At 45.1% G+C, this 27,869-nt stretch overlaps 1 protein-coding gene across 12 annotated transcripts in view; it reads left to right on the top strand.

Moving 5' to 3' along the window:
• The window catches only part of PITPNM2 (phosphatidylinositol transfer protein membrane associated 2), a 1,944,277-nt gene that overhangs the window by 1,607,867 nt on the left and 308,541 nt on the right, over positions 1–27,869 (top strand). For 8 of the 12 annotated variants that reach the window (XM_069619654.1, XM_069619653.1, XM_069619649.1 and 5 more), the window contains one exon: positions 3,380–3,529. The exons of the other annotated variants lie outside the window; for them this stretch is intronic. In XM_069619654.1, the coding sequence (XP_069475755.1) occupies positions 3,380–3,529 (150 nt within the window). The remainder of the gene's footprint in view (positions 1–3,379; positions 3,530–27,869) is intronic. 12 annotated transcript variants of the gene reach the window in all.

The following is a 27,869-nucleotide window of genomic DNA, read 5'->3' as shown; positions in this document are numbered from 1 at the left end:
TGCTTGGTCAGGTATGTTCCACTTGCCTCTCTGTTCTCCACCATTCCGTCCCCCGGCAATATGTTACTGCACGTACTTGTTTAAACAAACATGGTAACTACACAAGGTAGGTGAGAGGTCCTTGTGCCGTCGATGAAATAATTTGGCAATTGCATCCACATAAAGTCCATGTGGCTTCAATTTTAGAGGGCTGCGAATGGCTATTGAGGGCAGGCTACCAAGCTTTCTGGCAAGGAAGGCAGAGTTGCCTTCTACAGAGACACAGGTGTGTAGTCCCCATTCCTTCGTCATGCTGAGATGTGTTCGGTTTCATGGGAGAACAGAACCAGTAGAAACTTAAAATCACATATCCATTCCCTTCAGTAGGGAAATGCACAACCTGCACTCAACTAATAGAAGTATGAATGAAACTGACATGCTTTCATCAGCATTGTAAATAAACCAGATCTTCAAGGAGAAAGTATTGACTTTTAACAATACAAAATTGCTGTGATTGCTGTGATTGCATAATGCTTGTGAAATGTGCTATTTACAATGAACTGAAAACTGAAGTCATAGAAACATTGAACTTCATGGCTCAGGCTTTATTTCCACACCTTGGAAATGGACATGTTTATGGTGTGTTGCCCGGGTAAGGCTATAATGAATTTTCTTTTTTTTTTAAATTTTATTTAAACCTTTGTACAGCACTGGCTGTACCCTGGGGGTCTTGAGTGCTTCACTTTGTTTAGCAGTTAGAAAGGTTAGCATTATAAAGAGCCAGTTGATAGCTCTTGTGACTTTCAAGTATGCCACTGATGAGTTGTTTTCTTAGTCCAATCATGCTGTCAAACTGCATTTTTACACATTTGCTTTCCCACTGATATACACCTACACTCCAAATGGAATATGATTATTCCAATGAACCACTGTGGCAATGCCTCTGAAAGATTATCTTTCTAGTGGACATGTTACACTCGTGAAAAGTAGACGACCACTCATCCCTACCGGGGTCATTCCCTTCCATTCAAAGCCATTTTATGAGAATAGTCAACAATCCTTCTGAAGTTAAGAAATTACATTGAGACATGCCACATACCCAAACACAATGGTTAGAACTGTTTCAGAGGGAAAACAACATCATTGACCATCACGTTAGGTGCAAGCTGTTGAAAAGAGTTTAAGCCTGCCACCACAGAGCACAGATTTCTCTTTGTCTGGACTTAAGCATCCTAATAAAAGGCAGTCCTCCCCTTATGCAATGTTTGAATTTTTCCCCAATGCTGGGATTAGGGATCAACTGTACATTTTGTCAGGTTAGAAATACAATAATCAGGATTGGCAGAGATGTGCATAGTAGGAGATGGGTGGTAATGGGAAGCCCAACGCTACATGTGGTGTACTGGAGAACAATACATTCAGGGTGTGACTTTACCTAAAATGTGGCTTGCATACAGTTTGAGGACAGCAGCTGTCATGCCATACATCTGCTGTTATGTGTTAAAGGTGGGTTCTATATTTAATGCACATTCTTAGTAGTGAAATACATGGAACATGTGTGTATGTAGTGTTGAATTTGCATATTGTCTAACCCAAATGTACCAAACTGTCTTACGTTAAAGCCTCACCAATCTGCCTGTTTTTGCGGTGTTACTCACCATCCAGCATTTAATGTGACTTGCTTGGAAATATTGATTAATCGGGGAACCCCAACCTTTTTAAAACATGATAGTCCCTGTGCTTACTAAGTGAGGAAGTTCTTTGCTCCTGATGTTAGACATTCACCCTTTCTAACGCCAATGTCGTTGTTAAATAGATGTTGCAGTACATTTTTTTTGCAGGTCTTCCCTATTGTCTTTTTTTACAAAGGGACACAAATTGCAGTGTGGCTGCAGGTATCTCTGCCTACTCTTTTTGCTTTCTTAGTCTCTCTCTTCATTGTACTGCTAGTCTGCTATGTTTCTACTTTAGCTCTATTTCTCTTTCAAGGCTGTCATAAGTATGTCTTGACTACGGAAACAGTGTCTAGGCAGAACCTCCATGTGACAAAGAAGCTGCAGGCTGCACAGAGCGTAACAGCTCTAGTGCTGCACCATTGTTAGTCAAATTGAGAATATGTGATGACCTGAGGTGTACAGCGTTATGAGGAAAGAATAATAGCTCTTGGTGATCTGGTGCCTCTGAATGGCCAACAAGGACTGGGTGAAGTCCTCAATTCCATCCCCAGTGGAAAGCTTTCTCTACTATGCAGGGAACTCCATTCATGGTTGGACACAATTGTCACTCTCAGCAGGATGCTTAGCTTTCACTGAGATGTCTGAACCAAGCTTTTGCCTTTGGAGACTTTCATGCCTAGCAGTAAACTGTTTAGGACACTGTGCAATACAGTGATAGTGCATCTTCGCAGCACTAGGCACAATTAAATGTGTATCCATCTGTTCTTAAAGTCCCATCTCGAACATTTTTGCAGAAATAAGACATTTCAGTTTATTCATGTAAGAAAGGATATCATTTATTGTATTAATGAATATGAGTTGTGCTCATTATTTGTGGATGGTGTATACTTTATATATAATGGATTTTAGCATAGCTATTTTGGGATTGATTTTTGTCATTTTTATAGTAACGTAAGGCTCACTATTTGTCAGAAATATATTATGTTTAATTGTGTAAGGCTTTGATACAACTAAAAAACGATTAAGAAAAAATAATTTAAAAAAATAAATGTTGTCATCCCAGACTGTCATATGGCATCAATTTGCAATTTGGCTCCTCATTGCTGGTGGGGTTTGACAAGACAAACTAGTCCTGAGGTCTGCCTGATGAGTAGGTTGACTGCTGTGTGGCACTTTAGTCTCCTGGATGCACAATATGTTACCTTCCACATGCACATCCTTCACTGTATGGTCATGCAACCGTCCCAAGAAATTTCAGCAGCCAGTGTAACTTGTGACTTACCAAAGAACAGCATGAATCAGATTGTGCAAATGACTGTGCTTTGACTAGCAGGATGGTTTCAAAAGTTTTGGGGATCCCCAGCAGGGTTGACCAACTCCAGGCCTCGAGGGACAGAATCCCGACAGGCGTTCAGGATATCCCTCATTAATATGTATGTAAAGAACATTGCATACATTTTGAATCATTGCATGGCAATTCATCTCATGAGTATTAATGAGGGGTATCATGAAAATCGAATATGTTTCAAGCAGTTGAGGCCTGGAATTGGACAGCTCTGGATCAAAAATGGCACAGCGCTTCCTTTGTTTTGAAGGAACTGTGTTTGTAAAGAAAACCCATAGTATTGTAGCTTTATGGAGTTGGACTGTGACTGTGTGTCTGTTACATTATGTTGCTACATGTCTGTTGTTTTGTCATTTGTTTTCTTCCCACCCGCTTCTAGTTGAGACTGTCCAAGGCAACCCTACCCTCATCATGGAAAGCAGCCCACTGGTTGCTCTCACGCGTCAGGACAGCGTCATGGAAACCAGTATCCCAGTTCCTGTTCTTAACTGGCAAGATGTTTCCAGTAGAAATGCAGCCTTTGCTGAGTGTGTGTAATCTATGCTTTTCTATTGTCTTGGTTTAAGCACCTTGTCTGTCATTTGCATGCACCTACAAGCTTCCTTGGTAATGAGTTGAGTGTTGGGAGCCTGCATGGGCATTGAAATTAGCTGATCTCTCTCTTCCTTGCATACAATGTTTGGCAAAATAGTTTAACCAATTGTACAAAAACACACACACACACAAATGCACTCATCAATAGCAATGCTTAGTATCACTTCTGCTCACATGAACAATGCAGCTTTTTTTGTTCCCTCCATCTCCTCTGTTCCTTTCCTCTCCCTTCCCGTTTTCTCTCCATATTCTTTCCGCAACATTCCTTCCTCCTTGCATCATTTTTTCCTTTTTCCTTCATTGTTGTCTCCCTTCTTTCCCTGCATCCTTTCCCTGTCTTTTCTTCATTATTATGTCTTTATTTCTCCCTTCCTTCTTTCTCTCACTGGTCACTTTGTTCCATTTTACCCATTTCTTTCATCCCTGACTCAGCATGTGCCGATGCAAACAGAACAGACCATAGGTAAATAGTTTTATACATGCAGATGTATAGCGGCGCTGTGCATGCCATACACATTTTACATAGCGCCTTGGGTTTCCTGTTGCCAAACAAGATTTCCACATATTCCTCTTTGCATGGAGAAAAGTCTACAGGTAGAAAAGCAAGATTAATATCAGACTGTATAAGAAAGCCTACAAAGCAGCCCCTCACATAATGCATGTCATGTATAGTGCCCATCTGTATGCCCCTGAGAAGCCTCCCCCAGATCGATCGATCTCTCTCTCTCTCTCTCTCTCTCTCTCTCTCTCTCTCTCTCTCACACACACACACCCCCATCCCCCTCTCCTCCTCCTCCTCCTCTGTTGGTATAGGTGGACTTGTGGAAGGGTGGGAGTTCAGAGTAACAACTTTCAGCCCATGTCTGCACACATAAATACTCTTCTCCCCACTTACATTATGAAAACGATTTAATGTCTGCTACATTGTATGTGTTTCTCAGTCAATCTGCGCTTTCTAAGGCATAATACTGTGCATTGTTTTTGTTGCCCATAGCAAACGTGCATGCCTCTATTGTCTAGTGATATACACTTCTGCATGTTCAAATGTTTTCAAGTGTGCACCTCATGTTGTGCTTTGGATTATCTCTGCACACTGTTTTTCATTTTACAGCACCAACTCACTTTTCTGTGCTTCTCCGAATGCCATATGTGCATCACTAGCCTCAGCTGATTGTAAACGGAGGAGGCGAGACCATGCCTAGACAGTGTGTGAACCTCATCAATGTCTCTGCAGTGCTTCTTGTTTCCAAGTCGCTGATACCTGGTGCATTCCTCGATTTCATCACTCACCATTTTGAGCTCATCAGCCTAATCTTCCCTTCCCTGCAGTGTAGGAATCAGAGAGGAATTCTGACTCAGTGCTTCTCATTGTTGTAGGTATTTATAGCTATTTGAGGGCCTATGACTCAAGTACAACTTCGGTTTTGGACACTAGGTTGTATCTTCGGATGCAATATCCTTAGGCTACAGGGTTGTTTAAGAAGATGGGAGCTTTGTGGTCCAGAAAGCTAATGTCACAGATAAGATTTCACTGCCTGCAAGTTCATATTCCATTTTTGTATTGACATTCCTGGCCATGACAATATGCTACAAAAAAAGATGGCTTGCTAACTATCCTTTCTTCCACTCAAGTAGTACCTCCCATGATCGGCTACAGGGAAGGCCACCATTTAGTAGAATCCGGACAGGCTTTCACGATAGCCACAATTCATATTCATGAGACACATTTTTGTACAAAGACTTTCAGTAAAGAAATGTTGCAGATTTATTGGTACATTTGAAACACAAGTACATTTAACTATTCCATGGGTCAATGAGCCAGGCCCAATGAGAATAGTCTTTCATGTTTTATGAAAGTGGGCTTATCATATGCTAAATGACACTCAGCTGACCTCCGACATTGCTGGATTAAGATCATCTGGGGCTCCTTACTGGTGTTTTCAAAAGAAAGTGGTCTCCTAGCTTTGGGGAGACTGAAATGGAGTCCCTTGTGCATCATCATAAATAGTGCCATCTAGCACAAGGTACTTTTTTGAACAGATGTGATGTGGTGGTTGTATATTGGCATCACATTGCCTGTTTTAGTCGTGATTGTCATAGCCCTTCCCTACGGGTTTCTTTACATTGCAGTGTGTGTGGCAAGTCGAGGCATTTTTGAAATTTGGAGTCCTATTAATAGACACTGGAGATTGAAAAGCCGTTAAATAGGAGATACCATGTATGGCGAGCAGGTACCCATTATCAAATGTTCACTTGCTGTAGCAAGCAATGAACAGATTGAGCACAGTTATTTCTTTTGATCTGTGTTTTGCAATTATATACTTTATGTCTTTCAAAGTATGTGACCTTTTCCTTTTCTTATTGTTTTTAGCGTTAGGAATGCTGCTGTTAAATTGAATCCTCTTTTGAAGTCCACACAAGAGTCCGAAATCACATAATCTTTCATTTTCTACCCCTGACGAATGACCAGTATAATGTAGTTATGTAAGGGGACAGAAACATGTAGGGCCAGCTAGGACACAAATGGGAGCAGTTGCATACGTGCCCTTTACCTATTGTGTTTATATATTTATAAGTGTTACCTTTGAAATTGAGGGAGTACAAATTCTTATGTTTGTTTGTTATGTGTTTTTCCTGACTTTTCTTGTGTATCATGTTGAATTTATTGTCTGTCACGAGCAAGTGAGTATTGATTAAAGTTTTTTTGTATGTTTCTTACATCACACACTACAGGCCTCATTATAAGTTTGCCGGTCCGGTAACAGCGGCACCCGTAAGCAACTGGTACCGTTGTTACCGGACCGGCAAATTACGAGTTCTGCTTGCGGGTGCCTTCCCGCCCGCCAGGTCTGACCTGGCTGGCATACCGGTACCCGCGAGCAGAGCATGTCGGATGCATCGCCACCATTCTGAATGGTGCCGGTGCATCCGACCTCCCCATTGCTATTGAGCCCTCTGGGGCTCAAATGGGAATGGGGAGCATTTTTTTCCGGCGCTCACGAATGGCCAATTATCGGGTCTGGCAAGGCATTTGCGGGTGCCGGAAAAAAATGATACCGGAGGCAGCTGTGCCGTTTTTACCAGCACGGCTACCGCCAGTATCGTAATGAGGCATTGTCTATTTTTTCAGGACTCTGTGTGTTTTCGGATCGGGTAGGAAGCGGTTATAGACAGTCTTCTTACAGACATAAATTCCCTTCTCTTTAATATACATATGAATTTGTTGTACCCAGACAGTAGAGAAGGTGCCCTTTTATTATCGGGTGTCCCTGGGATTGATACCAGCGTATATCAACCTCATACTTATAAACATTTGTTTACAATATTCCAGGACTTTGCCATGAATTCTTTTTTTTTTATAGTATTACTTTAAAACGTACACCCAGCAAATATATCTTTTCGGTATTCTACCAGGCCGCGTACACCCTTGCGTGTAAAAGGAGTGTTAAGGAGGTAAACATGTTGTTCTCATCCCGATAGGCGTATTTTTAATCAAGTAAAAATATATTCCAATTTGAGAAAATAGGATTTTTTCTGGTAATCTAAACATTCTTTGTAGGTAGCAATTCCTGTAAATAAAAAGACACATTTTTATTATGCCAGCTTCACATCAGTCCGTGCTAAAGCAGGGATTTCTTTTGTGGAAGGTGCTTCTCATGGTTGGGAGTATTACCCTGATTTTAGGGAGTAAAATAGGTGTTTTTATGACACGTATCTGAAGCTTTGATGGTATCCATTTGTAAACATATGATGTTTTCCAATGCTGCAGAAGAATTGCAGTCTGCACAGGCTCACCTTCATGATAATGGAGAGTTTGAGCAGGCAGCAGATAGTGCTTCTCCCGCAGCAATGTAAATCAACAAATGGAGGCTGTTCAGGCCCAAAACACTCAAGGACCACAAAACAAAGCGCTGGGCCCACCACACCATGCAGGTTGTGACTGCCATGGACGTCGAGGGAGCCTCCAGCAACGGCAGCATCGACGTCTACAGTGATGCTGAGGGCGATCGGGATCCGTCGGATACCGGTGTGCAAGCCCCTGACCCCAACAGGCAGGCCGGCGGTTCTGCTACGGGGATGACACCTGGCGGCACTAGCCCGACCAAGTCACACCACACAACACACACCTCCCACGACCAAAGGTTTACCACGACGCCGACCGGAAACCCACACATGACATCAAGGAGGAGGCCTGAAATTTCCCTATCCTCTGGGCCATCGCGTTTGTGGTCGCCACATGACAGGCACCCGAAAACAGACAAGCAAGTCCGTTTCTGACACCGTGTCTAAAGCCACGAAGTCCTCACATACTGATGACCAGGCTTCGAAAGACGTGTCGCATGCCAACGGTCGAAAGACGCGTCGAAGGCCTCTTCCAAGACTACACCAAGCTCGAAAATGAGCGAGCTCATTAAAAAACCTGTCCCAGATACACTGCTGAAAAGCTGAACATCGAAAAAACATAAGCCTTCTGAGATACAGGGAGAAGGCACTATTTCGGAGGCTATGCACCATGAAAGAGCCCCTGCATTAGAACCAACACCCACCCCCGCCGAGCCTCTGTTCCCCCAGTAATCCCAAGTTCATCATAGTGAACATCAGAACAGATTGATAAAGTCATGAGGCATATGTCCTCTATAGCAAATTTCTTTGACCACCACGAGGTCTTGCAAAACCTTCAGGGTGCTCCACACATCGGGCCAGTAACTACTCAAAGCGGGGCAGCAGTTATCCAGTCTTCCACCAGAAGGGCTCGCACAGACTTCGCACAAGCTTCCACCTTGCAGCAGGACTTAGGGTAGCAGGCTTATTGTTACACCATGCAAGACTTCCAGGATCCTGGAACTTACACAGACCCAGACGACCAAGGGGACATGGGTGACATTGACCAATATTATGATGACGACGACGAGGATGTCTGTCATCCAGTCACCAGATTACTCAGACCCGCCGCTGGCAGACTCACCAGTGTATAACCAAATACAGCATAATGACCTGCTCCTAAAGGTGGCAGAGCATTTCAAAATCAACACACAAGAGACTTAAGTCAATAAGGATTTTGTGGAAGACATATTAGGGGATAAGAAGTCAGCAACCCCATTTATCCCCCTAATACAATCCATTACAGAGACACATCCAACCCTCTCTGCTTACTCCTAATTTAACACGGGCAGTCAACCCACGCATTGAGAAAGTATTCCTGCTAGCTCCCTCATACCTCCTTTACATCAGGGGACAGTTGAAACCCGACTCTTTAGTGGTAATAACTACCAGAAAGAGAGCAGGGACCCTTTTGGGCTCTTCTGAAGCCCCTCCTGATAAGGAGAGTAAAAAGATCTACACTTTTGTAAGAAAGGTAGCCTCTTCGGCAGCATACCAAACTAGAAATGCTAATAACACAACGTTATTAGCTAGTTACAACTGCCACAAGTGGGATGAGATGGCCGAACAAATAGCATTGGTTCCAGAGCCCCTTAAAACACAGGTGTCACTCTCCATTGCAGAGGGTAAGAAAATAGCAAACTGCATCTTCAAGAACAACTTGATGCAGCAGACAATGCAGGAAGAATAATGGCAGAGGGCACGTTGATCAAACACCACGCGTGGCTACGCCAGTCATGCTTCAAACTTGAAACTCAGGCTACCCTGCTTAATATGCCCATAGAACCCAACGTGTTGTTTGGCATAGTGGTAAGACGCTCTAAAGAGCACAAAAGAAGAATATGACACCCTTAAATGATTGGGGCAGCTCAACAATAAACCCTCCGGACAAAGAGGGGGCTATAATTTTCGCAGTTTTAGAGGGCAAAACTCTCAACGAGCATCAGGTTACAATCAAGGTTAAAGCTCGTCCTGGGGTTCATCACAGGGACAGTCCTCCCAACAGGGGCTTCAAAGAGGCCAAAGAACGTCTCAAAGTAGGGGTAGATCCTCCTCCTCCAGAGGCGGCTCAACACCCCACAAGCAATGACCACCCGCTACAGGTTCCCTCCCATGCTACTCCAGTAGGAGGCCGCCTTTCATACTTTAGTCACGTATGGGAGGGAATCACCTCAGACAAGTGGGTACTTTCAACCGTGGTGGGCTGTTATAGAACTGATACTGCAACCAACCAACCACCCACCAAGACAAAGGAACACCTCGCAGGAAGAACAACGTGTCCTGTTGGAAGAGGTGAAAGCGCTGCGCTTAAAGGACGCCGTAGAAATCGTCCTAGCGAACTAGGTAAACCAGGGTATTTATTCAATGTACTTCCTTGTCCCAAAAAAAGACCTTACGATGCGCCCTGCAAACACCTATGTCAAGCAACAGAAATTCTGCATGACAACGCTACAGGATGTAACTCCACTGCTAAAGCGGGGAGACTAAATGGCAACCTTGCCTATGAAAGATGCATACTTTCATATTTCAATGTTTCCAGCGCACAGAGATTCTTGCGTTTCAAAATAGCGAACCAGCACTACCAATTCAAGGTGCTACCCTTTGGCATAGCCTCCGCGCCAAGTGTATTCAACAAGGTACTGGCGGTAGTGACTGCGCCTCTATGCAGGAGTCAATCCCAGTGTACCCTTACCTGGACAAACTGACTGAACATAGGGGAGAACCCCCAAATGTGCAAGCAAAATATCCAAAGTCCAATCAATCTACTTTTTCTATTGGGTTTCTCAATCAATGAGAAAGAATCACCAAACAAGACAAAACAGTTCCTAGGAGCTGTCATAAAGACAGAAGAGGTTCTAGTATTTCCGTAAAACAAAGAGTAAAAAACATGCTGCTGCAAATACCTCAGTATCTAGGTAGTCGCCAGATAACCGTACACAAAAAAATGCGCTTGCTCGGGATGATGGCATCATGCATTTACCTGGTCCCACCCGTGGGATTGCGCATGCGCCCAATGCAAGAGTGGTTGGCGAAACAGTGGTCTCAGGCAAGTGGTCGTTTCGCCAACCCGAGTAGTAGCTCTACGCCGGTGGACAAAGGAGAACCTGTTAAAGGGAAAACCCTTTCACGACCCAGCTTTGCAAGCGGTTGTCACAACCGATGCATCACTCACCGGGTGGGGGGCCCATTACCTTCATCACACAGCGCATTGTCTGTGGACTCGGATCACAGCACGAAATCACATCAACCTTCTGGAACTTCTAGCGGTGCTCAAGGCACCACAAGCCTTCCAAGCACACTTGACAGATCAGACAGTACAAATACTCACAGACAGCACCACTGCTAGGTTTTACATAAACCAGCAGGGGGGCACACACTCTCCAAGTCTGTCCAGGCTTGCACAAAACATCTGGAAGTGGGTACTTCCTAACATCACAACATGTTCCAGGTGAACTCAATTCTCTAGCACACTCATGAAGCAGAGGTCTTCTACCAGAAGAGCACAAGTGACAAAGATATTGAAGACTGCATCTTCACACAATGGGGCTACACCCCTCTAGACTTATTCGCAGCAAGACAAAACAAACAATGCCCAGACTTCGCATCCAGGTTGCCCCAACTTCAAGGGGAACACCCTGTGGATTAACTGGTCAGGGAAATGTCCCTATGTTTTCCCCCCCCCAAGTCCTCTGATGAGCCAAGTGATGAACAAGATGCACGAAGAAAAGTGACATTAATCCTAGTTGCTCCTATGTGGGCGAGACAAACCTGGTTTCCACATCTGCGCAAACTGGCGATGTGCGACCCGATCAAACTCCTGTGCCCATAAAAACATTCTCACACAGCACGGTTGACTCTATTGCACCCTCAACCTCAGTCTATGAACTTGGCAGCTTGGCTCCTGAAGTCCTGAATTTGGCCATTTAAATCTACCTCATAGATGTATGGAGATCCTCAAGGAGGCATGTAAACCTAACACTAGGCACTGTTACTTTAACAAGTGGAAGATATTTGTAATTTGGTGCCAGTCATCACAATTTAACCCAATAGAATGTACTCCATTACACATTCTTCATTACATGCTTCACTTACTAGACTCAGGGCTAGTATTTAACTCAATCAAAGTTCTCCTGGCGGCTCTATCCCCAAGTAAGGTGTCCTGGTGAAAAATCCCGGTCATTAAGGTGTTCATGGAGGGAGTAAAAAGACTGCACCCTCCTATTTCAAACCCGCCACCAGGGTGGGACCTAAATGTAGTACTTGCAAAGCTTATAGGACCCCCCTTTGAGCCTATACATAAGTCCAGCCTTAAACACCTCACATATAACACAGCTTTTCTGGTGGCTATCACCTCCATAGGGAGAGTCAGTGAACTGCAAGATTTGCCAGTATAAAACCTTTCTTTGTTATCCACAAAGACTAATTGGTCTTAAGAACACACCCTAGGTTTTCACCTAAGTTCATTTCAAAGTTCCATGTCAATCATGCCAACGAACTGCCAGATTTCTCCCAAAATCTATCAAGCTCGTCTGACAAAAAACTCCATACACTAGATGTATGGAGGGCAGACTATTTGTCTCCATAGCTCCAGGCAGAAAAGAAAAGGAGACTGCTTTTCCAAAAACGCCATCTCCACATGGATAGTTGAGGCATACAGCTCTGCTACTCTCTATCAAATAAAACACTGCTTTTCACACCAAAAGCTCACTCCACTAGCGGCACGGGAGCTACCTTGTCTTTTATCGCAAACGTCCCGCTGGACGCCATTTGCAAAGCAGCTACATGGAGCTCTATCCACACCTTTACTCAGCACTACTGCATTGACACTCGCTCTAAAGCAGATTCCCAGGTGGTATAAGCGGTGCTAAAACATCTATTTGCCGCTGTACCTTCTCACAACCCACCACCTTCTCCAAACACTGCTCGCTAATCTATGCAAAGCATGTGATCTAAGCAGATTCCACAAGCCTCAGAACGGTTACATTACTCACTGTAATCGTATTTCTGATGATTGTATCTGCTTAGATTCACATGCGCCCACCCTTCCTCCCCTCGGAGCAGAAGGTGCATAGATGTTTTCTGGGCTTTATCTGATACATAATATGCTTTACTACACCTGTACTCACGCTATACTTCATGCAACCTCATGTCAGATACAAAATAATCAGAGGGACCTTGACGTGTGACGAACCATGGGTACAGTAGACATCTCACTATGGATAGTATTACTGGCATGCCCAGTCGACATCCCTTTTCGAGTTTCGAAAAAAACAACTGTAATACTCAGCAGATTACACTAGATGTCGACCTATGCATAGCATGCAAATCCAAGCAGATACAAGCATCAGAAATACGATTACGGTAATGTATCATATAAATAAATATATAATATATATGCCCTTTCCATACCTACTAGAGCTTTCTACCTAGTAACAAGTCCAGTTAACAAGTAGAAATGTCAGTCCAACAATGCATGCAATCATGATTCTGTTAGAAATTCCTATATAAATTATTCTGCCACTCTCCGTTTGTCCTATTGTCACAGATCTAGACCCCACATGCAATATCATAAGCATCTGTTCAGATCTGCAGAGGCAAACAAGCGGCCACCTATCTATGAGTGGATTTTCTCACAATTGGACTTCAGGGCTGAGAGTCTTCTATCCATGATGAGAAGTCTTAAGTTTAGGACAATGAGGCAGACCTATATCCATGAGGAGTATTTCTCAGCAGTGAGCCCTCTATCCATGATTGGAATTTTTCTGCAGAAGGTTATGAGGCATAGACAACCCTCTATCCATCTACTAAAGGATACCCCAGCAGAAAGGACTCAGGCCAAGAGTCCTTTGTCGATGAGGGGAAACCCTCTTAAGGAAGTTCTCGGACAGAGAAGAGTTACCAACCAGAGTTCGTAGGCAGAATCCTTCCAAACATTTAACAACTCATTTATTTTGTAGGATTGTTTGCATACGTTTGTGAATAGACACAGAATGTACACTCTTTAGATTTGTCTGTTATAAGCTGAAACTATTGCATTAGAGTACAGCTAGGGAGAAATGGCATATGAGGAGGGACACAAAGCTTGTTGGTGTTGTTTGGTTATTTACCCACCCATTTAATTCCCATGGCCATGCTAATCCCTTTGACCATTCCCTCCCACTTTGTGTCCCTCCTTGCCCAAAACACATCCTCCTTGGATCTCTTTGAGCTAACTTTATCAAGTCCTACCATTAAACTTGGTGCTCGAAGTGCCTGCCAGTGCTTTTTCAAAGCAGTCTTTTGAGAGTTAATGACTTAATTGGAGCTGAAAAAGCACTACTGGTGTAATATATATGTCTTAACCAGGTCCACCCTCAGCCACATCATTTATATGCACTGTGCGTGTCCTTCACTGAAGTCCTGTTAAAAACGAGCATTTAAACGTCAATAATTTTTACTTCTGTGTAATGTATTTGCCAAGCACTGCTATTAAATGCCTCCGGTAATCGCACCATTTTGCAGCTGCTACCATCAATGGCCAGTTAATACCGCTATGGCAGTACCTGGCAAATACCTTTCCCATGCCTACACAAACGCCACAACTGTTGGCATTGCCAATGATCATTATTTACAAGGTGCCGGAATTGGAACGCTTTCACACATTGACTTTGATGACACGTGTAAAGAACACATCATGACTGAACAACACACCAATTGTAATTGTCCCAAACATTAGGACTATCCTGTTTTATGTTTTCAACAATCAGTATGAGATTGTGGTTGGCCCATTTCTAAGCCCTGTCGCAGGCAATTCTATTTTTGTCTTTCGTCCTTAGTTGGCAAAGTTCAACTATGGAAGGGAAGAAGTGAGACCATATTAAGTCGAGGTATAATAAGATGAGATACAGGCCAAGTATCATGTAAGGAGATAAGTACTGGTAACCACTTACCTGAAACACATACATTTATGAATAGAACAATCTATGCAGAATAACATCTTCTGTGTCCTTTAAAGTGTGGTGTTTCAATGTTGTAGTATTGAACATGTTGTTATCACCACTTTAAGAGGGATTGGGGCACACCTATAGTGAATCATGTCTGTGCTCCTGCATCTGTACCCACAGCCATTGTCATGACCCATATGTCAGGTGCTCCTAGCACCCAAAACCTCATTTGTTTATTTTTTCCCTGAAACTTGCTGTTTACCACCTGTATGGGCCTATTTCAGAGGGAAGTATGTCTAATTATTTGCCAACTGTCATAATTGCTTTCACCATAGTGTAAATGCACAACAGTGTGCCATCTTAAGAGTTGGCATATGCTATTACAGAAGTCTGCAACCTTTGTCTATCCAGATGGTTTGAACTATGACTCCCATGACCATTCAGTATGCTGCTTAGCACTGATGGCAGTTGTGGTCCAAAACATCTGGCAAGCCAGTGGTTGTTGACTCTTAGCTTTTAAGGGAACCAGAAGATTTCTCAACAAGCGTGTGGCTCAGACTAAGCATCCTCTGGGAAAATGTCCTGTTTTCTGCACAGATCAGTCGTTTTAGGGGACAGCTCTCTTTAACGGTAAAGATTTTAGTTTTCAAACTAGTGGGAACAGTGATTAGTGGTCATCAGTATCAATGTCACACCTTGCTAGATTGAGGATTAACTCATTAATCAGAGCCTGCTTTCTGATGTGACACATACTTTCCCCTAGAGGGGAAAGTATACAAATACAGTTTTCAGGCTGTCTTTTCAACCAGAAGATTATTCCCTATTAAAAACAGCGCATAAGTCTTTCCAACCAGACTATCCGTCAACGGAGGAACCATCGAAAACACGCCAAATAAATAAAAGCTCGACAACGGAAAACCATTCGTCAACGGACCACCACGCAAGCTGAACGCAACACTCACTGGCAACACCACCGCTCGTTGACAGACCACTGCTCGTCGACGGCCGACTTCTCAATGGACAAAGCTCTTGTTGACATGGAAGAGCATGTGGGAAGTAGCAAAAGACTTGTCAACAATGGATAAAGTGAAGCGCTCATCAACACGTAAACAAGAGCCTTCAAGTGCTACAACCACAAAACCACACGTGGAAGATTCCCTGGCACAGGAAGGAACAGGGCAGGAAGGATAATCTGGCATGCAAACTTGTCTTGGGAGGATAGCTCATCAGCAACATGCTTGCCTTGGAAGCAGGACGACACGGAGCAACACAGGTTCGATCCCTGGGTCCGCGCTTAGAAACAACTGGGTATTAAGCACATTATAAATAACCTAACCTATCATATCATATCATAAAATAGAGAGCCAGTCCACCAGGTTCCGCAACACCAAACAGTGGAACAAGGAAAATCCAGCTCCAGCCAATCCCTGCACCAGTCTCCCCCATTACATACTCGCAAATCATGCCTGAGGACATCCTACAGTTCCAAGATGATTCCGAGATTGAGGCACAGCACACACTGTGCTAGTTTTCTCTGACTCTGATGATTCCATAGTAAAAGCCTTCCCAAACTCCTCTACCATTGGGGTCACCACGCCTCCTGCAACAGCCACGACACAGCCCCAGGAACCTAGGGGATATCCCTCCAACATGTCCACAAGAACCGCTACTCAATCCGCACCCACTACTTTCACTGCAAGTTCTGTCCACACTCCAGAACTTGCTTACTCAACTGAACACCAGGCTCCCGACTGGCCCACAACTCTGAACCACCTGCAATGCCAATGGGGCATCCATAGATGCGCAGGTACCACTCACATCAGAGCCTTTGGCGCCTGCAAAACAATAGATTCAAACAACCGGATCACCTCTGCGAAAAGTAGACAAAAAGCAGAAACACAGTGATGGGTCACTCTCCCCATACCATCGCAGCCCTAAAAAACAAACTCCATTTAAGGACCAAGGCTCCAATGCAGGAACAAGAGGAACAAGAGGAGGGGGAACTCACCGACACTGATACAGACCAATACCCGTAAAATAAAGCCACCACGACAACTGGATCTCCTCCACAAGAGGACCAATCGTATATAGACAATGACCAGTTAGATGACCAGGTGGAAGAGGCTCAGAAGCCATCACCATCCAATGGCATTGGGGTGTTCCACACGCTAATCAAAAAAGCATGCCAAGAATTTGGCCTCATCCCCTCTGAGGAGGAAAAATTAAGTTTTCTGTTCGACCATATGCACAAGAGATGAAAAGCAGTAGTGCCAATACCAATCCTCAACCTTATGTGGGAAGAGGGTCTCTGCACCATAAGACACCCCTTTACGGAACCAGCTTTTAAAGGCAGGTTAGACAAAATGTTCAAAGCGCCAGACACCACTCCTTATAGTCGCACGTCACAGCCTTTGCCGGAGTCTGTCATCTCAGCGGCAGCAAGAAGAAAATCACACACCCAGGCATGCAAGTGTGCAGTGCCACCAGAGGCCGAGAGCCAGAAGATGGACGCACTAGGGAAAAAGGTGCTCAGGGTGTGTGCCACTACAGTGAAAGCAGCCAGCGCACTAGCGATTATGTCCAGATACGACTGTGAAACGTGGCACAGGTTGGCGCCTATTCTGGAGCACTTGCCTAAGCAAAAACATGCTGAAGCAGTTCCCATCTTAAAAGAAGGAGAGGAAGCTGCAGACCATAACATCAATATTGCAAACCATAACATCAATATTGCTGTGGATCTGGCCGAAACTGGTTTGGCACGGCAAAGACAAGGATGGCTGCACTGCACAGACTTTAAACCAGATGCACAGCAAAATGTTTTAGACATGCAATTCTAAGGTGACAGTCTGTTTGGGCCCAAAATCGACGAGGCCCTGAAGGCAGTTGAAACTGAGACGGACACCCTCCACTCTCTCACCACTCTGCAAACTAAATGTAATTTTTGTTTATTTCAAGGAGCATCAGGAAGATCAACCTTCTCTGGGAACATCAGAGGCACCAGGCAATATTGGAAAACCTTGCATAAAAAAGCATCCCATTGATATCAACGACCAAGGGAGTACAGACAGCAGCGGGGAGAATCCTCTTGTTCGTGAGGGGTAGAACAAAACCTTAGATGTGACTGCACAAACCCAACAGCACCGGTGGGGGAAAAGGTATCACACCATCTATATCCGTGGCAACAGATAACAACAGACAAATGGGTACTAGAGGTAGTTGAGTTCGGCCACCTGATAGAATTCAACAAAAGGCCACCAAATATAAAACCCCCACACCGCATGTAAAGGTGCTCAAACAAATGGTCACTCTACAACAAGTCATACGGGCAGTGCAACAGCACGATTTCCTAGCGTCTTTAGACCTAAAAGATGGGTATTTCCACATCCCAGCAACATCAAATGCATCTGCTTTTTATGATATCAGGTCAGCACTATAAGTTCAAGGTGCTCCCATTCGGACTATAATCAGCACTGTGAACATTCACCAAATGCCTGGCACCGGTCGCGGCAGCCCTCCAGAAAAGAGGCCATCACGTCTATCAATATCTAGACGATTGGCAAGTGCAAGCACAGAAGGTAGCAGGGGTTCACGCATCCATTGCAGCGACAAAGCTCTTGCTGCAGCAGCTGGGATTCAAGATAAACTTCAAAAAATCCTTTGTCGCCATCCAAAAGCCTGTTTTTTCTGGGAGCTCACTTCGTAAAATACAAAGCCTTGGTCCGCCCCTCCGGAGACAGAACACAAACGCTCAAGTCGCTAATACCCCTCTTCGAGCCAGGGAAATGGTTATCGATCAGACAATGCATGGGGCTCCTAGGAACTATGGCTTCCTGTATTCCCCTCATACTGTTTTGCAGGCTAAACATGCACCCTCTACAAGTGTTCCTAGCTCGCAGATGGTCCCAAATCACACAAACTCAAGCACCAACTACAGTTGTGGGAAAAAGCAAACATCACCATTGGAGGCCATTTTCAGGACCCCATTCCGCACAACACTCTAGTAGCGGATGCCTCGCTATCCGGCTGGGGAGCTCATGTGGGCTCTCTCCACATGAAGGGCAAATGGACAGCAGAGGAAGCAAGTCTACACATAAAAGTATTGGAGCTCTGAGCGGCCGGCTGGGCTCTGAAATTATTTCTACTAGTGCTGAACAAATTCCACTGTGGATTCCAAGATGGTCACCGACGTGTGAGAACGTGCATTCCTGTCCTCCGTCTAGGCCTACTGTAGCAAGGCCCAGGGCTGTTAAATAAAAGAAGCAATCCTATGTGAAAAAATTAATTATAAATGACCCACTACAATTGACCCGTTAGCAAGTCTGGTGAAACGTGCGGTGGAAACTCCTGCCTAGTAGCTGTAAGTTGCCCAACGACAGTTACAGGAGAAATGTGCCAGCGATTGCAGTAACCAGCGGGAGCCGAATAGGGACATGCTCTCCCGAGCCGGAGCTCAGGGTGGAAGAGGAGGAGGGGGATAGACCTCCGGAATCAGTACTCAGCCGCGTTGAAGGCGGGAGGAGCTAGCTCACAACACCAGAGCCAAACACAGAGAGCGAGGGACGGAGCAGAGAGTAGCACCCCCCCTCCCCCCATAGTGAGTGGGGAATGGGCGGGAAAAAACTGGATGGATTTCATCTGATTGTGGCGGCGCAGGCCCCCCCATGCGCCGAATGAGGCCCTAACACTCCCGCTCCCAACGCTGAAAATAAGGGCACTCTGACGTTCCAAAGGCCCACAGCAGAGGAGCCAGGGAGTCCGCTTGGAAGTCGAGGGCCATACCGGAGCCCCTCACAGTCATAGTGGACTTGCTAGTGCCCCCCCACCCCAACCTGATCCTAAAGGGGGGAAGGGATATTCATTGACCCACAGTCACACAGAGGAGGAGCCAGAGAAAACGCTTGGGCACCAGGAAAAGAACAAGTAAATAACATCATAAAACATACCGAGGGGTCTCTCAGGGAGGGACGCATATACATAAAGGCTGGAGCTCTGAAGCTGAAGCTTAAGTATAAGGTTGACTGCATGAAAAGGAAACAAGGCTAGCAAGTCTCAGAAGACCACAATCACATGTCCTAACATATCACTGCCCTCAGTAACTTCAAATAAGCTACAAACCGCGGAAACACATCTTGAGAAGGGTCACAGCCTGCATAAACAAGGAACTACCCGCCTCTTATGCTGGCAAGAGCTACAGGAAGTCTGGGGTACAAGTGCACGTAACCTGGAATGTTCCGGAAGCAAACAGAGTAAACAGATGGCTCTGCCCCCCCTTGTCCCTAGTTACTTGGACACCCTGTAGGCCCCTCCCCAGGGCATGGGGACATTATGAAGGAAGAGGTGGTCTAACCCCTTCAATTCCCGTGATCCCCAAACCAGCAGCAAGTGGAGACACCTGAGGAGAATCCCAAGAGTATTTTACAGATGCCAGGAGCCAGGGCAAAGATCACCCCAGCCAAAAACAAAGGGCCATCGGACCAACAAGGGGGACAATTGGAATGGTGCTGGCGTCAGCTACCAGAAGAAGCTCTGGTGGCGAGCTATGAGAGCCTATTAAAGACCAGCCTTAAGGAAAGTGGACCACCTAGCATGGCCCTGAACAAAGAGGACCTACAGGAGTGCCTTAAGGGCATGGAGGACAGAATGGTAAGCTCCTTCCAAGACTAGCTTTCCAGAATGAAGGAAGAACTGCGGAACTCTTTACAGGAAGGAAGGAAATCACTGACTTGTGCTCCAGAGTAGACGTTACTGAAAGGGGCCTCTCAGAAGTGGCTGAAGAGGTGACACAGAATAGTGATCTTTTAGAGCAGGTGGCAAGAGCCATGCACAATCTTGAATTACAGGTAGAAGATCTGGAGAACCGCTCTCGTAGGTCAAACAACATATGTGTGAAAGGCCTGAGTGAAACAACTCCTGAGCAGATCTGAAAGAAACTATACAACAGTTCTTTGGAAGCCTCTTAACGGAGATGCTGCCGGAGGAAGTGGGAATAGACTGTGTCCATATAGTAGGTCCTAGAAGGCAAGACCCTAGAGCATGGCCAAGAGATGTACTAGTTGCCCTATTGTCATATACCATGAAAGAGGCCATACTTCGAGCAGCTGGGCCCATCCAGGAGTGACTATCAACAGGGTCCAAATCCAGCTATATCAAGTCTTGGCTTTATCTACCCTACAGAAGAGAACGGCAATGAAACCGGTGACCAAAGTGCTAACAGATAGGAATATTCCCTATAAGCGACATTCCTATTTGGTCTTCTTATCTCGTGGGCGGGAAGGCAACAGCATGTCATGACATGCAAGGAAGGCTGTCAGAAATGAAGCTGGAGGTGGAAGAAGGGAGTGAGAAGCAAGCAAATAGACCTGCGGCTCCCAGTGCGGCCGGGAGGCTATGGGAATTGTACGGAAGCAGACGAAGGGGGGGTGGCAGAGACACTCAACTGAGAGGGCCCGCAAATCAATCGGGAGGGGCACTTCCCAAGGATGTAAATTGTCATTAAAGGACAACTAGTACATCAAAACTACCCCAGCAAGGTACCACGAGAAAAGGAAAATGAACCAGACTACACAAAAGCATCTAGAAGTGGCCATTTCGCTGGGTGTAATGGCCCAGAAGGACGGAAGCAAGTATGGAAGGAAGTAGGAGAATAATTTTGGAATCCAAATCAGGGTTTAATTCACACTGGCAAGGGGACTCCCTGGGGTTGTACCAGGTACAACACCCAGATTATTATCCTGGGGTGGGGGGGTTCAGGTGAATCTAGGCCTTCACCGGGGAACAGGAAGGGGGAGGGAACCAGCGGGGGTTGGGGCTGGAGGGTGCAATCGCACACACCTGCACGGTAATACTAATAGCACCAAACTGGCCGAAACAAACATGGTATTCCGACCTTATGCACATGTCCGAAGGCAAACGCATTCTTCTCCAGAACCGAGCCAACATAATATCACAGAACTGTGAAAAGGTGCTGCATCACGACACGCAGTCACTCAAGTTGATGCCGTGGCTCCTGACTTTGCAGAGTTTGGCCACCTAAACTTATCACAGGAATGCACAGACATTCTGACCTCAGCGCGTGCTCCAGCTACAAATCGCTCCTATCAAATCGAGTGGAAAAGATTCTGTGCCTGGTGCACAAATCAGCAAACCATTCAGCCGCTTTAAGCAAGCCCCGCAGCTATCCTGCCATACCTCTTGTCATTAGCCCAAGGAGGGCTCTCCCACGCATCAATAAAAGTACACCTTGCCGCCATCTCCAGGTACATCAGGAAAAGGGAAATGCGCCTCTCTTCAGTGTTCGACTGGTCAAGCATTTTCTCAGGGGGTTGTTCAAAACCTTTCTCAGAGTAAAAAGGTTTCTGCCACAATAGAGTCTCAACAATGGCCTGACGCCATTCGAGCCATTAGCAACGACACACCTAAAATGTCTTTCCTGGAAAGTGGCTTTCTCATAGCCATTACATCAATGAGAAGGGTCTCAGAATTGCAAGCACTAACTAGCAGAGAGCCATACCTGCAGAGAGCCATACGTGCGCTTTTACAAAGGCAAAGTAGTCCTTACAATCAACCTGCACTTTATACCAAAAGTGCGTCGGAATTCCATAACTACTCATCAGTTACCCTACCCGTTTTCTTCCAGGGAGCAAAAACCCTGGCACAGATTGCCATACACTCCTTAGACATAAAAATAGCGCTGAAATACTATCTACATAGAGTCCTCAAGGAATTCCCCTCAACTGTTCCTCGTCTACGGACATCCAAACGAAATGAAGGAAAGACCATCTCTAAGCAGGGAATTGCGAGGTGGATGTCCTCCACCATATCCGCCTGTCACACCAAGGCGAGCAAACATTAACTGGACCCGTCCAGGCCCATTCAACAGGAGCAGCAGCGGCTTTGGCTGCAATGTGGTCCGAGGTGTCACTCAAAGACATTTTTCAAGCAGCCACATAGGCCGTGCCCCACATCTTTACTAGGCATTACTGCCTCCAGGGACAGCAAGCTGCTGATGCAATAACGGGAAAAGCAGTCTTGCAGAATCTATTCAAATAAGATAGGCTTTTCACCGATTTCCTACCTCCATCTAAGTTCATACTGCTTTGAAATCTGTTCATAGTATGTTAATCTATGAAAGATCCAATGCTGGAGACGGGGTACATTTCTTACCTGTAACTCCATTTCTCCAGCATTGGTAACTTTCATAGATCCACCTGCGCCCTGCCGCCATCTCCTACGGTAAAAAGCCTCCCTCAGAAACTCTACAATTCAGCATGTACTGGGTAGAATCTGAAGGGGGGCTGCAGGGGAGGAGCAACATTTCCCGACGTCCCATTGGTGGGGGCCAAAAGCACCCAAAAGGTGGGCAATGTGATACAAAATAAACACCAAAAAAGTTTCTTTATTTACTATTGTAAAGTTAACCGAGAATTCCCAGCCTGACTGGGAATTGTTCATAGTATGTGAACATACGAAAGATACCAATGCTGGAGAAATGGAGTTACAGGTAAGAAACATACCCCTTCTGCCATTTGTTATGTATTACCTGGCTTCAGTTAGTTAAATGTGTAATTTACCACCATAGACCTGCACATGCTTCCCATTTGCCAGTGATCACTGATGTTATTTCTTCTTTTCCCTTGATGGGCCATTGTGCCATCACTGCGAATGAGACAGAAAGCGACAGTGGTCAGTGGAATACCATAGAAAGAGCAATGCAGTTTTTCTCAGGAAATTGCAAGAGCGTTGTTTAAAAACAGTTTGTTCAAAGAAATGTTAAAACTTCAAATAGCCCCTCACACATTAAATCACTGATCCTAATGGGTGTGCTTCATTTCCTAAAGTAACCACGACTAAAAAGAATAGACAATTTGGAGTACCAGCTTTATTTATTTCACATCATTTGCTGCTGTTATGGTTTGAAACCCTTCTTTTGAAAATGCACTCAGTATTTGTTATGCTCTGACCAAGAAAGTTTGGATTATAATCTTAAAACATAGGCATGAAAGACCGGTTTGGTACAGTCAGAGCTCTTTTGAAAGTTTTTCCCTGATGAAAACCATATTCAATAGGATGGACAAACTGGTCCTCCATGACCGACCAGCGATAATTATAGATGGTCTATGATCATGAAATAATGGTAATGCGAAAGTGAATACAAAATTCTAAATAGCATGTTTTTTATGGCGGTGTGCTACTTGATGCAGTTATAACTAGTACACTGATCTTCAATTGGAATTTCATCCCTGCGCAATATTCTGGTTTTATAGATACCATTTCTTAAATATAGGACTAAAAGAGAGCATTCTTCTTAATTTTGTGACAGGGCCAGCACACGATTTGCAAGACTGCCGGGATTACCTGTGTGTGGCTGGCAATTGCCCTCTTTCAGACTGTGACTTCATCAAACCACTTGAATCGTTTCCATTTTTACCAGATGCCCCAAAACTGTATAGCAAAATCTAGGAAGGGTAATTCATTCTGGGTATGATACATTTTTAAAATTATTGCTTCTGGAAAAATGTCTAGCTAACATAAACTTCACAAATATATATGACTATATTGCATAACAATATACACATTTAATATTGAAAACCAGCAAGTGACAGCTAATGTAGCACAATGAAGCCATCTTCAAAAGGAAAAATCCTCTTTGTGTGTGGAATATCGAAAAGGTACATAACGGCTCCTGTTATATGAGCTATTTGAGGCACACAAGTATTATGGAACACGGTGAGGCTAAGCAATCTCAGTGTAAAATTATGGATGATGGGTTTCATGTCAATTTATCGAAGAGGAAAATATAGTCTGTCCAAATATAAATTGCAAAATTCAGTCCATTTACCCAACTGACATGAATTACATTGTACTTATGGTCAGAATATTAGCCTTTCTACATTCTAATGGACTACTTCCTCCCAAAGATATCTCATCTATGATAATCCTATCTGCAGCACAGATTACCTTCAGAAATATTTCAACCACAGGGGTTGGTGGGATGCAGCACAGCCCTGCGTCTGCTCCGTTTGATGCCTCTATGTGCCCTGCGCTGTGTATGACATTGGGGCAAGTATATAATGAGGCGCAGCGCCCTGGTTTTTCAGTTCCTTTTTTCTGCACTTTCGGAACACATGTCTTCATTTGAACTAGAACAAATTCCCAACCATGCTAAGGTCTCGGGTTTAAAACCTTGCGTGGATTGCAGCTGGCAGATGTCAGTTCCGGATCCCCATTGCATCTGTCAATACTGCTTGGGCGAGTAGCACGAGGTAAACGCTTGCGGGTTGTGCCAGTTCATGCACACCATTTCACTCGGGAAAGGGCAGCAAAAAGCTTTAACTACTTTCACAAGGAGTTGGGTGAAGGTAGATGCTCTCAGTCGTGCGGCGCAGAACACCTCTGTGGGGAAAAGTCTCCAGCAAGAAAGGAGAAGAAGAAGCACTGCAAGAGGTCTATTCCCCTCGGGCGGTTCTTAGAGGCACCATTCTTCTTCATTCTCGAGAAAGAGGAGTCCTCATTCCAGATACTCGCCGGAAGGAGCGCCACAGGTACCGTTTCCCACCCTATCCTCCACCCTGGGATAACCTCCGGTTGAAGATGCTTGACATCACCAAGGTCTCAGCACCAACGGCTTCGGCCTCAGCGCTGATGGCACTGCTGACTCCAATGCATTGACCCAAACTGGCAGTGTACCCGCATGGGAACACCCCCATACGCCTCTGGGCTCTTGCCTGGACCCCAAGGGCGACAATGTCTCAGCACTGATCCCACACTTGTCTGGAGTACTCCTCTCTTCCGATGAGGCCATTTATTCTAAAATGGGCCGTTTTTATGATGAGGAAGACAAACCAATACCCTTTGGTATGGAACCGTTGGGCTCCAGAGAGGTGAGGCACTGCAGCTTTCCAGAGTTTAATGGCCAAGGTTGCTGATAGCCTGTGGTTATCGGCTCCATCCGGTCCAAAGGTCCTGTTGGAACTGACAGACATCCTGAAGGATGAAGAAGAAGGAGACTCTTATACATTTCAACGTAGCAGTTGAAGCTCTGGTGCTAGAAGTGTCGGAGAGGCCTGCCGTTGACAAAGTTGGCGAGGATACATCATCCTGCTGCCTCTTCTGAGAGTTTTTTGTTATATGCAGTAACTGCATATTTAAAGACTGCCTCTCCTTCTCCCCCTCCCCCTGACAGAGAGAGTAAGAGACTGGACACTCAGGGTGTCTTGCCCTAGCTGCAATAAACACCTTCTGGCCTTTGGTCCACAGCGGCCAATGCAGCAGACCACAACCCCGAAGGGGACATGAGGGAAGGATTTCTGGCCATTGTACAGGATGGTAGAGAAGCTCCCCACCCAATCCTACAATCATGACTCACACAGCTGACTGTCTTGGACGTTCCATGGGCACTAGCACAGTGGTAGGACACCACCCTTGGATGAGAACATCGAGCTTTGCACAGGATGTTCAGACAAAGCTTCTGTACATGCCCTTTGACAGGCATAACTTGTTTGGAGCCCTCTACAATGGTTTGTCCTCCAAGGTGACAGCAAAGTCTTTGGGTTTGGCCGTGTAGCAACCGTCTGCCCATCCACAAGGGGTTAAGGTTTTTGCCCTTCTACCCCCTCTAACCTCCCCGGGATAGAGATCAGGCTCGAACCCCTGGGAGACTGCACACAAGATGCCTCTAGTGGTGGTGTGGCAACAGCTACTGTCCCCTCAGCAACCCAGGGTACACAACTTCTATGAGACATTCCACGCCTCCCCCGAGTAACCTGTGGGAGTGAGCGTTTCCGTGTTCAGCATGGAATGGTCTTGAACCACATCCGGCTCTTGGGCCTTGCAGATCATTTAAGTGGGTTACTGTCTCCTTTTCATTCAGCATCCTCCGGACCACTTCCCTTACAGCACTGCCTTGCCTACGGACCCCAACCTCCTTGAAGGAGGTCCTTCAGCTTCTCACAAACAGTGTGATAGAGCTGATACTGCGTTCAGAGCAGGGCAAGGGGTGGCAAGCAACCTATTTTCTGGTTGTGATGAAGGACAGAATCTTGCAACCAATACTGGATTTGACGGTTCTAAAGTTGTATCTGAAAATGATGGTAACTTTAGACCAGTTTCTCAAAGCCCTTCATCTGCAGGGCTGGTTGGTATAACTAGATCTTCAGGATGCCTAATTCGATGTGCCCATTCATCTGAAGCACAGGAAGTACCTGAAGTATATTGTGGGCCAACATCACTAACAGTTCACAGTCCTGCCGTTCGGTCTTTCTTTGGCACCCAGGGTTTTTTCCAAGCTGCTAGAAGTGATAGCGGCTCGTCTCAGGAGGGAGGACATTGATGTCTTTCCCTACATGGACGACTGGCTCGTCCGATCTTGCTTTCCGAGCTATATATCTGCCCATGTGTTCTGCACGTGTAAGCTATTGCACATTTTGGGATTTTCCATTAATTTAAAAAAGTCCCATGTTTTGCCGTTCCAGTCCCTCCGATTCATCAGGGCTGTCTTGGACACCCACCTGGGCAGAGCCTTTTTTCACCCCAGGACTGATCAGCAAACATCTCTCAGATGGTGCATGGCCTCCAATCCCAGGCACAAGTTCCTGCCTCAGCCTATCTGCACCTGCTCGGTATGATGACCTCCTATATAGTGGTTCTGGAGGCCCAGTTACACATGAGGTCACTTCAGTGGCTGCCAGCCAGAAAAACTTTTTATTCAACATAAGAATAAGTCAACATATGCAAATGAACACATATGAATGGAAGTTCAACATACAATTGATGGGCCTGATTAGCAACTCTCCACATTTCATTGAGATAACATTCTCAACACTATAAAATGCATATCTAATAATCAAACAACATGTAGGTTCTTATATTCAGAGGAGATTACTAGACCCAATTTCCAAAAGGGTCTTTTTTACGTGGCAGACCCATTCCATGGATTTCCCCCCATTCAATGACATTACATGTTTTAGAGTATCTCCATGTTTTCTAGCCCCTCCTGATTCCACAACTTTACCCAGAATTAGGACAGAAACAGGCCTAATTGACGCTTTAACTAACACCAGGTTTATTTATAATTCTAGAAGTAATAAAGCAGAGGGGGTGCTCTTAGGCAGTGCAACCAGTTTCTTTAGCAATTTTTGTTCGATAGAGGCAATTTTTCCTAAATTAGCATGGCCCCACAGTTCTGCCCCATATAGAGCTGCTGGTACAGCCTGCTTCCCATACAAATATAAAACAGGCAAAACTACCCCTAGGCCATTGCTCCTATGGAAGGCCTGAGTCGAACCCCCATATTTTTCTAATGTAGAAACCGACTTTTTACTTGAGCTTCCCACCCCGCTGACTCTTGAAATCTTACCCCAAGATAATCAAAGTTTTTAACTTGTTCTAGTTGTTTTTCACTCACTTTTAACACCATAGGTATATATTTTGAGAACTGGGGCTTGAACACCATTACCTTTGATTTTCCAATAT

Source organism: Ambystoma mexicanum, chromosome 10 (assembly GCF_040938575.1).
Source record: "Ambystoma mexicanum isolate Mex_15411 chromosome 10, UKY_AmexF1_1, whole genome shotgun sequence".
In the NCBI taxonomy this organism is placed as follows: domain Eukaryota; kingdom Metazoa; phylum Chordata; class Amphibia; order Caudata; family Ambystomatidae; genus Ambystoma; species Ambystoma mexicanum.
This window is presented reverse-complemented; position numbering and strand designations above follow the sequence as displayed.